This window comes from Columba livia, chromosome 6, assembly GCF_036013475.1.
Source record: "Columba livia isolate bColLiv1 breed racing homer chromosome 6, bColLiv1.pat.W.v2, whole genome shotgun sequence".
Classification (NCBI taxonomy): domain Eukaryota; kingdom Metazoa; phylum Chordata; class Aves; order Columbiformes; family Columbidae; genus Columba; species Columba livia.
Window position 1 is genome coordinate 1,922,528 of NC_088607.1, and position 14,161 is coordinate 1,936,688.

Sequence of the window (14,161 nt, forward strand, 5' to 3'; positions counted from 1 at the left end):
CATTGCCAATAAACCTCTGGTCACATAAGTCTCATCAGATGTTCACGATAAACCAGAAATCTGTTCAAACTCAAATCTACCTCAGTCAGTTTTCAGCACACCCCTGAGCTCCGCCTAAGTTTCTTAGGCTTGGCTGATGCTCATTGAGGAAACCAAGAGCAGCACTCTCTCCCCCAAATTCTTCCCAGTTGTGGCATGAAAGTGAGATGTCACTCATGACAAACTTTGCCAACTGTTTCATTCCTCTTACTGTAAAGTTGACATTTCAACCATCATCACTGGCTATGATTAATACCTCAGAGATGAGCGGAGTGGTTCACACCTCTCCAAGTTATTGTTCTGGGCTTTCATCAGGCTTCCGTACACATCTGCTTCCACTTGAGGTTTCCTTTGAACCTGTAATAGCTGGAAACCTGTTTAAACAGAGATTCTGGACAGTTTCTGATCATGTTAAACCGGCAGAGACCGACTGAAACCCTGGCAAACTTCTTGAACTGCAGATTCACCCATAAGAGGTTGAGGCAAATTAATAACACAAGATCAGCCAAACTGGCTCCTTGTTCCTCCTCCTCTGATCTCCCTCAGGAAGAAGCAGGGAAGTGAAACACTATAAAGAAACTTGCAAATAACCTGTAAGATGGGACCACGCTGCTTCCAGAAGAATCTCTTCCGAAAAGAGCATGAAAAGAAGACTGGGCTGTTCCTGCAGCACCAGGAAAATGCCCATTTTGGCCACTGAAGCAATGGTGAACCAAGTCAACCTGGCAGCCTCGCTTACCAGAAACATGCACGAAATGCCAAAAGCTTCTCAAATTTGAGAAGCAGGAGCTCACGACCCAGGGGGTGGTTGTCTCCAAATCATCCCCATCTTGCCCCAACACCAGGTCCAAGGATCAGAGCCAGCCCAGCTAAGCTTTTAAGGGCAAAAACTCAACTCCTCAGCCTTACACCCCATGGTGCGTGTCAACGTTAGCGTGACCTGGATCTGTGCCACTAATCAGACAGCAAATTTAACCCCTATTTCCCATGCAGGCATCACTACACAGTCACATCTCACAAATACATCAGAAATATTTTTAGTGCACTGAAGGGATACTAACACCACACCAACAATGTTCAGTTTCCCATTATAGTGCAGAGTCACGGCAGTTCTCCTGTAGTGTTGTTTTTCCCAAAGCTACCACCAATAATACCAGATTTTCTCAACAAAACGGAGAGAGATCCCGCTCTATTGACCCAGCAGTGAGTCCACGGAGCTTTGCTTGGTTTAGGCACTGATGCCACAGCCACCTGGATGCTGTTTCTAAGCAGGACATGGTTTGCTGGCTGGGACCAGCATTGTCCAGCCACACACTGGAAGCTGGTTCACTCTACCTCAAGGTGTATTATATCACTGCCCTTGCCTATTGGGACCAATTTCTTCCCCAAAGGGCTGTGGGGCATTGGAACAGGCTGCCCAGGGCAGTGCTGGAGCCACCATCCCTGGAGGGCTGGACAGACGGACATGAGGTTCTCAGGGACATGGATTATTGTTAACGGTTGGACTTGATCTTGACAGTCTCTTCCAACCAAAACGGTTCTACGATTCTTTCACTAAAATCCTGCAGTTGCCACTTTATTTCCCTGTGTTATCACTTAGACCAGACAACTGCACTGGGAACTCCAGGGCAATTCCCCTGAAGGAACAAGGAAATTCTTGAAAGAATTTGGATTTTTGCAACGCAAGGGAAAAACTCTTCCTTGCTGCCACCGCAACTGCCAAGTCAACGTGCCATATTGCCAAAGTATCTTCTGCTGTAAACGTTTAGCCCAGAAAATACAAATGCGGTTTCTGTTACTGGGAACAAAGTCACAACTTCAACCCCCTGTTCACCCAGCAGATAATTCATCCCGGTGACTCAGGACTAAAACGAGGGTGGGAACATCGCAGCCAACAGTGGAATAATGAAGAGAACCAATTCTGAAATGTCAGGGCTTGTAAAGACACTTAGAAGTATAATGGCAGTAAAAAAGTGAGGTTATTCTTTTTGACACGAGCAAAAACAGTTAAACATTTGCAGAATTTCAGGCAGGAGTATTGAAGGAAAGAGAACCTCTTGATCAAAATTCATCTTTGTATTTGTATATAGTGGAAGAAAAACTATAATAGCTGATATAGTACTAAATATGTGTATCCTGTATGCATACTTACATATATAGATATTGCGCTTTATTAAGTGACAATGCCAACCTGAATAATAAATGAACCAGTCAATCCGCAATTTAAATGCTAAAATAGAAATAAGTGATTTCAAGTTCCTGCTCTAGGAAATAAGCGATGCCAAGATGCTGGTTTAAGTCAGGCGATTGGTAGCACTGCACTTACATGGCAAAACGGTTAGAAACAATTTTAGTTACCCTTCAGTAAAGTTAAACTTTCACAATCGTATTTAGCTGAAAGTCTTCATGTATATATATATGAAATTTTATATACACAGACATATATTTAAAACACAAATAAAACCTCTTCCTCCCCAAACAGAATCCATTCTGCCGTGACGTGCTTTGACTTTCAAACTGCCGGCTTTGCCAGAACCGAATAACCTTAGGTTATTACAATTAGTTTCATCTCATTAATAGATCAATTTCTTTCAAGCATACTGAAAACTGAATTTTACTTTGTTGCTTCTCCTTCCAGGCTACATTATAGTCTGTGTTCTTAAGTTTTAAGGAGAGCGGTCACAGAATGGTTGTAATCTCGGGTGATTAATTGCACAGTATTCTACAAGCTGTAAAACAGACAAGATCCCCACAAAGCGATTATGCCATTAACCAGCGCTCTTATCAGATTTCTCTACAACCAGCAGGTTTGTCTGACTGATTACAAGTATTTATATATTTCAAAGGTTTACTTATTTTTTTGTTAAAGAAAACCCCTAAAATCTATATTGATTGTTACATGCAATTCTACATGTAAAGTCCCAAGCACCATGGAGCAGAATACCAATATTTATTGCCAGACTTGTGCTCATTATGGTTCTCTCCGACAGGACTCCATTAAAATCAATTTTTATGTTTCTTACATTTTTTTCCCTACCCAATGTTCTTTCCATAGTGTTTATTACCCAAACACCGGGCACTGCTTTGTTTTTATTTTATTCTGTTGAAAATAATGAGGCCGGATTTAAGAACTGTTCACCGGCGATGAGTACAAGAGATTAAATGTTATACTTCAGTGCAAATATTTACACACAGCTTTAAAATTTTTAGAACTTTATCATCAGTAAAGACAAAAGCAAGTCCCACCTTCCACCCCTTTTCAGATGTAAATTCTTAAAGTAATTGCAAGAGTATTCTGCTTATCATTAACATTTGAACTGCTCTTGAGTAATATTCCGCCTATAAAAGAACAATTTTTGCACATAACTTATCAGATCGCATGATTTAAGTGTTACCAAGACGCCACCAAAGGCTCAGCGCTTCTGGGAGGCCAGGAAATCATCTCAGCGCTGAGAAATCTGAAGTGTTTCCTGCAAAAAGGTCTGTGCACCTGAAAGATCCACTTGTGCCCATCTCCCCACCACCACCTGCTCTGGAGTTACTCACTGTCCACGCAAATTTGGTTCAGAAAGGAAACAAACCCCCCAGGGAAACGTGAAACCCCAGCGGTACAGAAATCACTGATCTTCACTCATTTCTCCAGGACAGCTACACAAACACACCCAATACAATGATACCTCCCCATCCAACTTCTTGGCCTCTACTAATTAAGAGCCTGTAGTTATTTTCTTCCAATGATCTGCCATTTCACTCTGAGATTGTATTTTTTAGCATCCCCAACTCCATGACAATTTACCTTCAGCTTTATTTTCATGCAATTCCATTTACATCTAACGATATAAAGCACACCACACAATTTCTTGTATTTGTCACCTTTGTGTCACGGAGGCACCCCGAGGTTAGTTTAAGAGACAACAGGGTCCAAAACAACTTTTATTAAACCGGTGAGAAACGGCATTTTAGCACTCAAAGTGACTTAAATACAGGTTCGGATATCAGTTGAGGAAGATTATTAAGGGGCAGCCACTAATACAACAGGCGGTCCACAGAGTGCATGCACGTGGCTTCACCAAAACAACGCCGGAGCCGTCCCCGAGTCCCGGAGGAGCACACACTTGCCTGAACACGGTGTGGGGTTATTTTTAAACAGATACACGTACTCATAGTGAGTACGGAAAGTGTGCACTCACAATTGTGCAAGGGTGAATTTATAATACACTCGCAATCCTGTGAGGGTTAATTTACTTACACGTGCAAATGTGCACGGAGTATTACACGTGCTTATGTGGAAGCACGGGAGGAAAATACACTCGCGATTGTGCGAGGAAATAATTTATATATGTGCTCGTATTGAGCACGGAAAGTTACACGTGCAAATGTGCACGGAAAGTAAACGTGCTTGTATTAAGCACGGAAAGCAAGTGTGCACAGAAGGAAAATACACCCGCGATTCTGCGAGGATTAATTTTGCACGTGCTCATGTGCACAAAGAGTATAAATATACTCACAATCCTGCGAGGAGTTTGACTCACAGCCGCGGCGGCGAGGCAGGCGGGGTCTCCATCCCGGGGGTCTCGGCAGCATCTCACTCGTGCTCCCAGAGACCCGCGGCAATGGGCGGAGTCTTGACGATAATCCCGTTTTTACTGGCTGGTCAGATCTGACTGTGGGCATTCCAGAAGCTTCTCTGCACCCCCACCCTGGCTGCGGGTGCCCCTGAAGCCTCCAAACACCCCCACACTGGCCGCGGGCGCCCAGCGGCTCAGTGGCCCTCAGCACTGCCTTCTCCTAATGGCCCTGGCCAGGGGCTCTGGGGCCGAACAAAAGAAGCTGTTAGCCTCAAGTAGCAGAGAGAGAGGGAGGGGGAGCGAGGGGGGTTTGCATTCTGCCACACTTTGATAAGCACAAACCCTTTTCCTACTATTCTCCTACTATTCTTCCACCCACTCATCGACTTTTCCTCTTCTCAAGGGTGAAGAGTCATCGTCTGCTCAGCTCTTCTTCATGAAGATGCTGCTCTACAGCAAAGGCTTATCCTCAATGCTGCTGTATTTCCATCCCAATACCAAAACATGAAGAAACTCAAGTGCTTATTTCCATATCACCAGAGTTGGCAAAACTGGCAAATCCAGAGGCTTGAGGGGTTTTATATGGGAGGCAAAAACATTTCAACCAGAATGCACGTTATGCTTCATATTCCTGATTAATTTTACACACGCTTAAGTGGATAATAAAATAGGAGGATGGGAAAGGAGAAACACCACAAATCAGTGGAGAATTTCAGAAGCAAAAAGGATAACGTGGAGAGACTGGAAGCCAAACCTGTTGGAGTCTTGTCACAAGCAGCTTTGCTATAACAGATTGTGCCAAAGGCTGCCAGTGATATTACCAACAACAGCTCAAGAATCTCACCTTCAATAAGTAGTATTAGTAACTTCCATTCTGGCAGAGGAATTTGGCACCTAGAAACGTTGAAGTCATTTGGTGTTGCATCTAAAAAGTGTCACCGAGCATTTCCTCACAGATAAGGGCAAGCACAGAGCAAAGATGAGAACAGGACAGACCGACGTTAGCAGAACGAACAGCACTTCTGTTCAACACTGAAATGGACCAATATCTCCTCCATCAGCCCTGTATCTGAGCCATCACCTCCGCTGCCACACAAATCATCCCTTCTGAACTCCAGAAGACATTACAGGTGTGCAGAACGAACTGAGGCTCTCACAAATAGTACGCAGCAATTAAAACTATAATTTAATCCTAGTTTTGCCTGTTGGAACATACATATCTAGATACACGTCCACAAAATCTGCACGGTACTCAAGGAGCTCTTACTCCTCAGTGACATCTACACGCATCCAAAATTAGGGGCAGCATGTACTTTCAAAACCTACATTAAAAATGCTTTAATAGAAACGCTCTAAAATAACTGACGGTGCAGCAGAGAAAGAAAAAACAAATGCATTTTGGAGTAAAACCAGGTACATGTAGTCACGTCTTGGACCCTCCGGGCAACCTCCTTCCTCTAGCACATCCACAAGCGTGGGATGGAGAGGACATGAACTCACCCGCTGGGCAGCGCGCTGGGTTGGGGCAGTTTGATCTCATGTAGACCCGTTTCACAGCCCGATATCTCGAGCTTCCCCACCGGGCTGAGCAGAACCGCGTGGCTCTCCGTGCACCCAGATCCTCCCTCTTCGGCAGCCGCCTGTCGAGAAAAACAAACCGCTCTTTAATCACACGTGTTTTACCAAGAAACGCTCATCTAGAGCTATTTTGAGTGGGTTTTGAAAGTAATTTTTTTAAAAGGCAAAACCCAGCGTACTTTGAGTTTCCTCAACTATGGCTTTGACTTTCAAAACTCCAACTTCAAGTGATCCATCCTAAAAAATCACCATCTAAGTCAGTCTTAAAAAACATGTTAACTAGCAAAATAGCGACCTTTGTAAAAACATCAAATAGTATTAGCAAGTAAAGGCAGCTTCACGGCTGGTTTATCAGTGAGTGTCTGATGTGTTCTGACACTGATTTTCAAAGGATTCTTGTGACAAAGCACATTCACTGGTTTACAGCTGCAGCGCTATGCAAATAACTGCTGGAACATAAATAGAATGTGTCTGCTGGAAAAATATATTAAAAATATCCATCATTCCTTAGTAAAAGAAACATTTTTTTATTCCCATTGTTACTGGTCTGGTTTTACGATTACTGATAGGACGTAGTTGGAAACAGATGCCGAGCATTTCTCAGTATCGTACGAGCCCAACAATAACATACTTGTCAAATTCATCTTGGCTAAAAAGTCTGACTCAGGACATGTTTGGCTTGTATTTCCAGCTTGGTTTGTACAACGTTAGGAAACAGGACGGTGCTGCACAACCAGGACAACAAAGCTGAAGCTCCGAAGAGCTAAATTCAAGTGAAACTGGACAAAAAAGTGCACAGAATAAAGAAACGCAAGAAAGCATAAAGCGGCACAAGCTGACTCGATCAAACAACCCGGTCACATTGGGAGAACTGCAAGGTTTCTTGGCGTTAAGTCGCTCGGATGTTCAGCCAAGAGCAGGTGGCCTTACAGCTGAAAAATTAACTTTTTAATGCGATATTCAGAGCTGACCGTCCCCACGGACAACTGCACAGACTTATGTTCCCCATATTTCCCCATGTTTGTACCACAAAGCACCATGAAACCCACCCCACCTACATCAGCATGTCACCTACAGCAAATGGGATGATGCCAAACACCCGATGGAGCATCGGATGAAGCACAAAGCGATGAAGAAGCTGGAGATGTGGTTGCAGAGCAGAAGAACAGACCAGGGAGGCATTGGGAGGCAGGAAAACCTACACTTGACACCTCACATCTGGCCACCGCTTCCAGCTGTGCAAGAATAATTCTTATTTTGAAAAAAAATGATTTTAAATCTCATTATTAAGCGCTACGTAAGGAAGTCACATTGTAAGTAACAATCAGTATAAAGAGAAGAGGAAAAGAATATAAAAATCGAGTAGGCAGAACTCTGGGAAGCATTCACGCAATTGCTGGGTTAGGGACACGCGGTGACCAGCACAGTTACCTGGTTTGAGAAGCTCAGCACCGTGTGCCAGGCTTGGAAACCCACAGGTTTATTTAATTTGACTCTAATCCAAATCAGCCTCTTGGTAACTAATCAAACATTTGCTGGTGTTAAAGAAACTCCCCTTTTCAATTAACTTTCTCAAGGAGAAGACATGGGTGAATTTTTTCCACAGCGGCACCTCAGCAAAAAAGCAATATAAAAGTTTACATATGTTGAAAACCTGTATACATTCTTCATTTTTATTTGTGTGACAGCCCTAAACGAGATGCACTGCACCTCGTACCATGTACTCCATGAATACAACAACCTAGTGATGAGAGGACAGCTCTTTCATTAGGACAAAACACGGGATGCGGCACGTAATGCACAACTATAAATAACCTTAGTTTGACTTGGTGTGAGCTCCTAAGCTTTATAGATGAAAACCTTGAGTGAGTACAACTGTAGTATTTTCAGTCTTGTTTATCAAACGCATCGGGCAGTAATATTTAGAAGGTTTATTCTTATAAAAGAATGAGGCTGTGTGACGTATGCACATACAACTGGGTTGGGATGGAGGTCACTATATAGATGGACAAGACACTGTCCAGATATTACTCAGTATTTAAATTAATTGCAACTGTTTTCAGATGCAAATAAAAAGCCTTTAAAGTTGGCCAGCGAAATCACCGAAGGCTCAGACACCATTTCCTGCAGACTGGGCACTGGAAACCCGTTCCTGCCACAACCTGCCCTCGGTGAAGCTGTGAGAACCAGAAATGAATGGCAAACACACCAAAAACATCTAATAAACCCAAATAATCCGCTTTCTGCCTTTACTCCCAGCTCACGCAAATGAACCATTTTGTGGAATTCTGATCCATGAACTCCACCTTCATTTTCCACTAGAACACCTACAAAGCTGTGTCAAAATCTCTCATAATTTCAAAGTTCATTAGGTGGAAAAAATATAGGACTTTTAGAGAAGCAGCTTCCCCTGCCATCCTCTGCGGTCTCGGTACAGAAGCGCAGGTGAGCCTGCTGAACGCTACGGAAAATGGGAAGACTGTTGTTAGCCAACACATTTAAGTCATTTTTGTCATTAATAACAGAGGAGTATCAAAAGGTTTTCACAGCAGAAGATCTATCAGCGTGAACATTAGCGTGATTTATGAGTTAATGTCCCATACAGAGGAGCCTCATTTCCCAGGCGCGATGCTGTGACTTGGTCTCGGTGGCACCGGCTCCCCAAAGGGCCCCGGGCCCCTAAATGACACATCAACTCCACCGAACGCCAGCAGGACACAGAGGTGTGCTGCTCCAATTGCTTTGTGAGGGTTCAGACGCAAAGCAGCAGCGAGTTTAATCTCCTAAGCGAGGTGCCATGGACCCCAATGCCGGCACTGGCGTGGTGACCCACACATGGGGGTCTCAACCTCAGCGCTTTCTGCTGTAACTCGGTGTGACAGCCATGGTTCGCAGTGCTAGCACATGCCTCCCATTTGATTAAATACAGATTTTATTTCAATTTGTGTTAATTGTCTTCTGCGTTATAATAAATAATTGAGAATCATTTTCTATGTTCTGCTGTCCCCACAAATCCCATTGTAGTTCACTCCAAGATCACAGAATCCAAATCATATCCATAATGTGGATAAACTAAAAAACAGAGAAGGCTCAAGGACCAACAACGTTCTAAAGATCCACAGCAAAGCGTTTCCATGCTCTGCATTCTCCCAAGAGGTTTTATTTCCAACCAAGAGGTTTGTATGTGTTTCTTCTCTCAAAGAAGAGCCAGGAGCACAAACCCCATGTGCTCCAGCACCAAGTCCCAAATCACTGCTACTGAATTGGGAAGAAGAATGCAAAATATCTCCATGAACATCACCTTCCAACTCATCCTGTGTTCTCCCTCTTAGAGATCTCAGGGTTAAAACCCTGAAGACCGTAGGTTTCCATTGGAAAAACGCATCAGGACCGTCCAGGGCAGGAGGCAGCCACTCTGCCCATGGGTATTTGCACCCACCACAAGTGTTCAGCCCCCAGGACACCAAAACTTGTCTTAATTTCTGTCCAATGGCATCAGAGGCCAAAGACATCACACCTTTCCCCTTCAGTAATGTTTGGTATATGAATTCTTCCAACCAGGAAGGAGCCAGAGCCCTATCTCTGACGGATCTCCCTCTGCAGGCTTTTCTTTCCTTTGCTTTAGAAACAATGTAAACCTATATATGACACATCAAAATATTCATTATATAATCCCCTCTGCCACCACCTGCATCTCACAGTATTTCCATCAGGCTATCACATGTGGCTCAACTTCAAATGGAAGCCCTCACAGTTTTTTAAAGTTGAGTATTTCTGAGAATCAAGGCAAAACCCACAGACTGAACTGCTAAACCCAACGTGTCCTCCCCCATACTGCAGTTTTATTTTTTGAAACCCAGAGAGCCCAAGTCATCAGTCAGCAAGATGCCACAGTTGTCTCCACAAAATGGGTCTCTCAATCCTTTCAAATTAACAGAAAGTGTTAATTGCTGAGCTACCTGACATGTGAATAACCACCAGGATGTAACTGCATCACAGTTCCTTCCCCCGGTTCACTTGCTATTTCTCAATTTCAGAAATGGTTGCATCTATCCAAAAGGACTGACACGGTTTGAGGGCAGTTTCACTTGGAAAGTGACAAATATACCCAAAGATTCAATTATTCCATGTTCTGACCCATTTGAATCAGGAAGCAAGCATATGAGCTATTAGTTCTCAGGAACCTGCCCTGTTTCTGCCATGTCCTGACATCAGGGACCTGCCAGAAAGCAACACCAGGAATTTGTTGAGTTTGAAAAGATGATCAATAAATGCCAGGAAAGTTGTTTCTTCATCCCTATTACAGAAAAGAAATACCAGTCCTGAACTTTTAAGCATCCTCCTTTTGAGTATCACAGTGTTCTCAAACCTACTCTTTAATCAATTCGAGCTTTGAATTAAAATCCAACGAAAGCTTGAAATATTGGATTTAAATTTAGGTGGAATACTTCACAGGTACCTGGACCGGTTTGGCAATTTGCTGCTTCATTTCAGTCATCTTGCTACAGTCGCTCTTCCCGGTCCAGTAAATTCATATCCTCCTTACAACAAAATCCTTATCAAACCACATCAGCGATATTTGTCACGGCAAAACCAAGCAGGGGCCACCGTCAGAAATGAGGCGTTCGATGTGTTCATCGCCATCGTTCTGAGCCCCGCGGCAGCGAGGTCGACAGAACAAACCAGAGTTGGCTGCTTGCAGACACCTCCTCTACTCCCAGGTGTAAAGCCGCACATATCACTCATGTGATACAGCATCAACACCAGCATGCAATTAGGGCAATTAACAATTGCCACTGCGGTCGTGCCCCTACCTGGGGTTCTGGAAACAGCACTATTGCTGAATGAAGAATAAATCCAGTCATTAACATCTCCTGTTATCATTATAAAAACAACCACGTGAAATTATAAATTTGAAACACAACCTCTAACATCATCTACAGAACAGTTTTAATTGCAAAAGCTGCAGAGATGACTCAGGAGGCTGCCCATGGCCCCCAGTTCAGCACAGCCCCCCCACGCCAGCGCTCCGCTTTCCACTGAACTACAGTTCTCTCAACATCTCCTTAATAGTTTAAAACTTCCTGTATTTGTTTTACAGGTTTCTGCGTGTTTATTTAAAAGGAAACAATCCATTGTATGTTGAGAATATGGGAAAAGATATTAATAGTAAAGGTAATGCATTTGTGCACATATACTGCAGTGCGGAGGGTGATGTTCCAACCTCCTGCAGCTGGTCTAGGCCAGAGTCATTCCTTACAGTTTGTGTTTGAAAGCAGCGACAAATGTAAGGACTGGGGAAAGACACAGCATACATGTGCTCAACACAAGTTAACAGCCTATTCCCCTTAATATCTTGATTAAACATCTAATCTTTCACCTTCCAAACTAACAGTGGCTACTACAATTTCAAGAGAAAAAATAATTCATGTACTACACATCATTTGGGTGCATGGAGGAAAGAAAGGAAGAGGTAGATGGAAGTTTCATACCGCTAGACAGAAGTTGCATACCTAGAAATAGTTTAATATACTGGAGGAAAAATTATGCAGAATGAGAAACATTTAATTCTTATCATTTTGGTTATTATGAGATGTTTGGTTTCTGAACAATGTTTGATCTCTGAACAAGATAACACGCATTTCCCACATCATTGCACTTGAACATCACTCATAGCATCCTCCAAACACATCGAAGCCTGTTAGTCCAAGGAAAGCTGAGTGCTCTCCAGTTTTTAAATTAAGGCAAATGTTAAATTTTGAGGAAGAAAAACATCACATTTGTTGCTTATATTCAAGAAGAAAGTCTTGAAACAAAATCACCATCACAGTAGCTAATCAGATTTAATTCTGTCAATGCAATCTAACAAGCAAAATAACATTTAAGATTACCTCTGATGCTTTTAAATACCAAACCTTTATGTACTGCAGCAAGTTCTTGTGAACTAGTGTTCATCACCACCCACCGGACACCAGTCACCTCTTCCCCTACACATCCCACAATAACTGTATATACTGTGTGTATTTCTTCTCCCTACAGCATCCAAAGGAAACCTTCAGCCTGCCAGAATAAGCCACCGTATATCAGGTCCATGTATTTCTGTCCACGCTGCAGCCGTAATAAATGCTTCACAGCTGAAGAACAGGCCTGTAACACAGATCAGGCTTTTAAACGAAAGCTGCATGGAAATAACCTGCATTAAATGTGCACATTTGCTCCCGTGCCATGTGAAGTGCTGCCAACCTGGACATTTTCTGGGGTAAAGCTGATCCCAAGCTCCCAGTAGCTCTTTGCTGGAAACCCATTCTGCACCCCCAGGTCCCTTTCCCCTACACTGCTCTCCTACAGGTCATTCCCAACTTATACTGGAACCTGGGCTTGTTCCTGCCCAGACACAAGACTCTACACTCGCCCTTGTTATACTTCATTAAATTTTTCCGTGCCCAACCTGGGCCAGCCTCAGCCCTACCAAAGCCTTCCCAAGGCGGTCTGGCCAGACCAGTGTCCTCACAGCTTGGGAAGAAACGTCTTTCTAAGCCCTCAGAATCCCAGGCTGGTTGGGTTGAAGGGACCTCGGGAGATCATCCCATCCAACCCAGCTGCTCCCGCAGGGTCACAGAGCAGATCACACAGGTGGGTCCAGGTTTGAATGTCTCAGAGCAGGAGACTCCACACCCGCTCTGGGCAGCCTGGGCCAGGCTCTGGCACCTCCCAGCAAACAAGTTTCTCCTCATGTTCAGATGGAGCCTCCTGTGTTTCAGTCTGTGCCCGTTGCCCCTCAACCCTGGTGTTGGGCACCACTGAGCAGAGTCTGGTCCATCCTCTGACACCCACCCTGGAGATGTTTATAAACATCCCCTCTGAGCTTCTCTTCTCCAGCTCTCTCAGTGTCTCCTCATCACAAAGATGCTCCAGACCCCTCAGCATCTTCATATCCCTCACTGGACTCCCTCCAGTAATTCCTCCTTCTTAAATTGCGGAGCCCAAAACTGGACCCAGTCCCACAGATGCGGCCCCACCAAGGCTGAGCAGCATGCAATTTCTTATTTAAAAACAGAATTCAAACATTCAATTCTCATTATGAAATGCAACAGCCTGGATCATCTCCAGTGTTCCAATATCTCCAGCACCTCTATAAGTAAATCCAACCCTGGTTAAGCCAAACCTGTAAATTCAGAGGGTGTGAAAACAAAACCTGCTCTCATTTCCTGGCTAGGGGAGGGTTGGAAAGGGGTTGTCAGACTATAAAGCAAATCCAGGGTTAGCTTGGGGTGATACAACATTGCTTTTTAACCTTCCAAAGGACTAATCCCATAAAAAATGTGAAGATACAGAATTAAACTGCATATATTGAACACATACAAACATACACTAGACTAAAAGTCAGTCCCTATCTCCACCTATGGAAAGGTCCATCTCACAGAGGCCGCTGGCAAAGCAGAGGGATATGTGTTCACGTACAGAGCAACATTTGCTTTCCACGGCATTCTTAAAGTATTCAGCAAGAGCAACCATAATTCTTTATTAAACAATCAAAGACAACAACAGCAAGTTTCTGTTGTCCCATCGTATTATACGACTAATCCTCTTAGGATGGCAATCAAAAGAGCCCAAAATGCCAAGCTGGAGAAGTATTTCCAAGCAGAGGGAGCCTCGGGCTCTTTGGCTGCATCTTCAGTCTGTTGCTTTGGCAGACGGGACGAACCCGGCCTGTCGAACGGCACATTCCCAATGCGCTTACTAGACTGCTTTGTTTTATTACAATTAAAATATCATCCTTTAAATAAAAATGTTATCTACTTCAGAAGAGGCAGGTAGGTTATCACTATTGCATTCCAAAAGTGCATTTTCCCACCCAAGCTTTGATTTGGGACAGCAGCAGCAGATATTTAAACACAAGACCTCAGCGGACTATTCCAACAGGAATCCAAATACACTATTTCCTCCAAAACCTCTCCAAATGAGCAAACATACAC

At 43.7% G+C, this 14,161-nt stretch overlaps 1 protein-coding gene across 2 annotated transcripts in view; it reads right to left on the bottom strand.

The window, feature by feature from the left end:
* Positions 1 to 14,161, bottom strand: part of MGMT (O-6-methylguanine-DNA methyltransferase) — a 154,105-nt gene that overhangs the window by 126,211 nt on the left and 13,733 nt on the right. For both annotated transcript variants that reach the window (XM_065066713.1, XM_065066714.1), the window contains exon 3: positions 6,108 to 6,247. In XM_065066713.1, the coding sequence (XP_064922785.1) occupies positions 6,108 to 6,247 (140 nt within the window). The remainder of the gene's footprint in view (positions 1 to 6,107; positions 6,248 to 14,161) is intronic.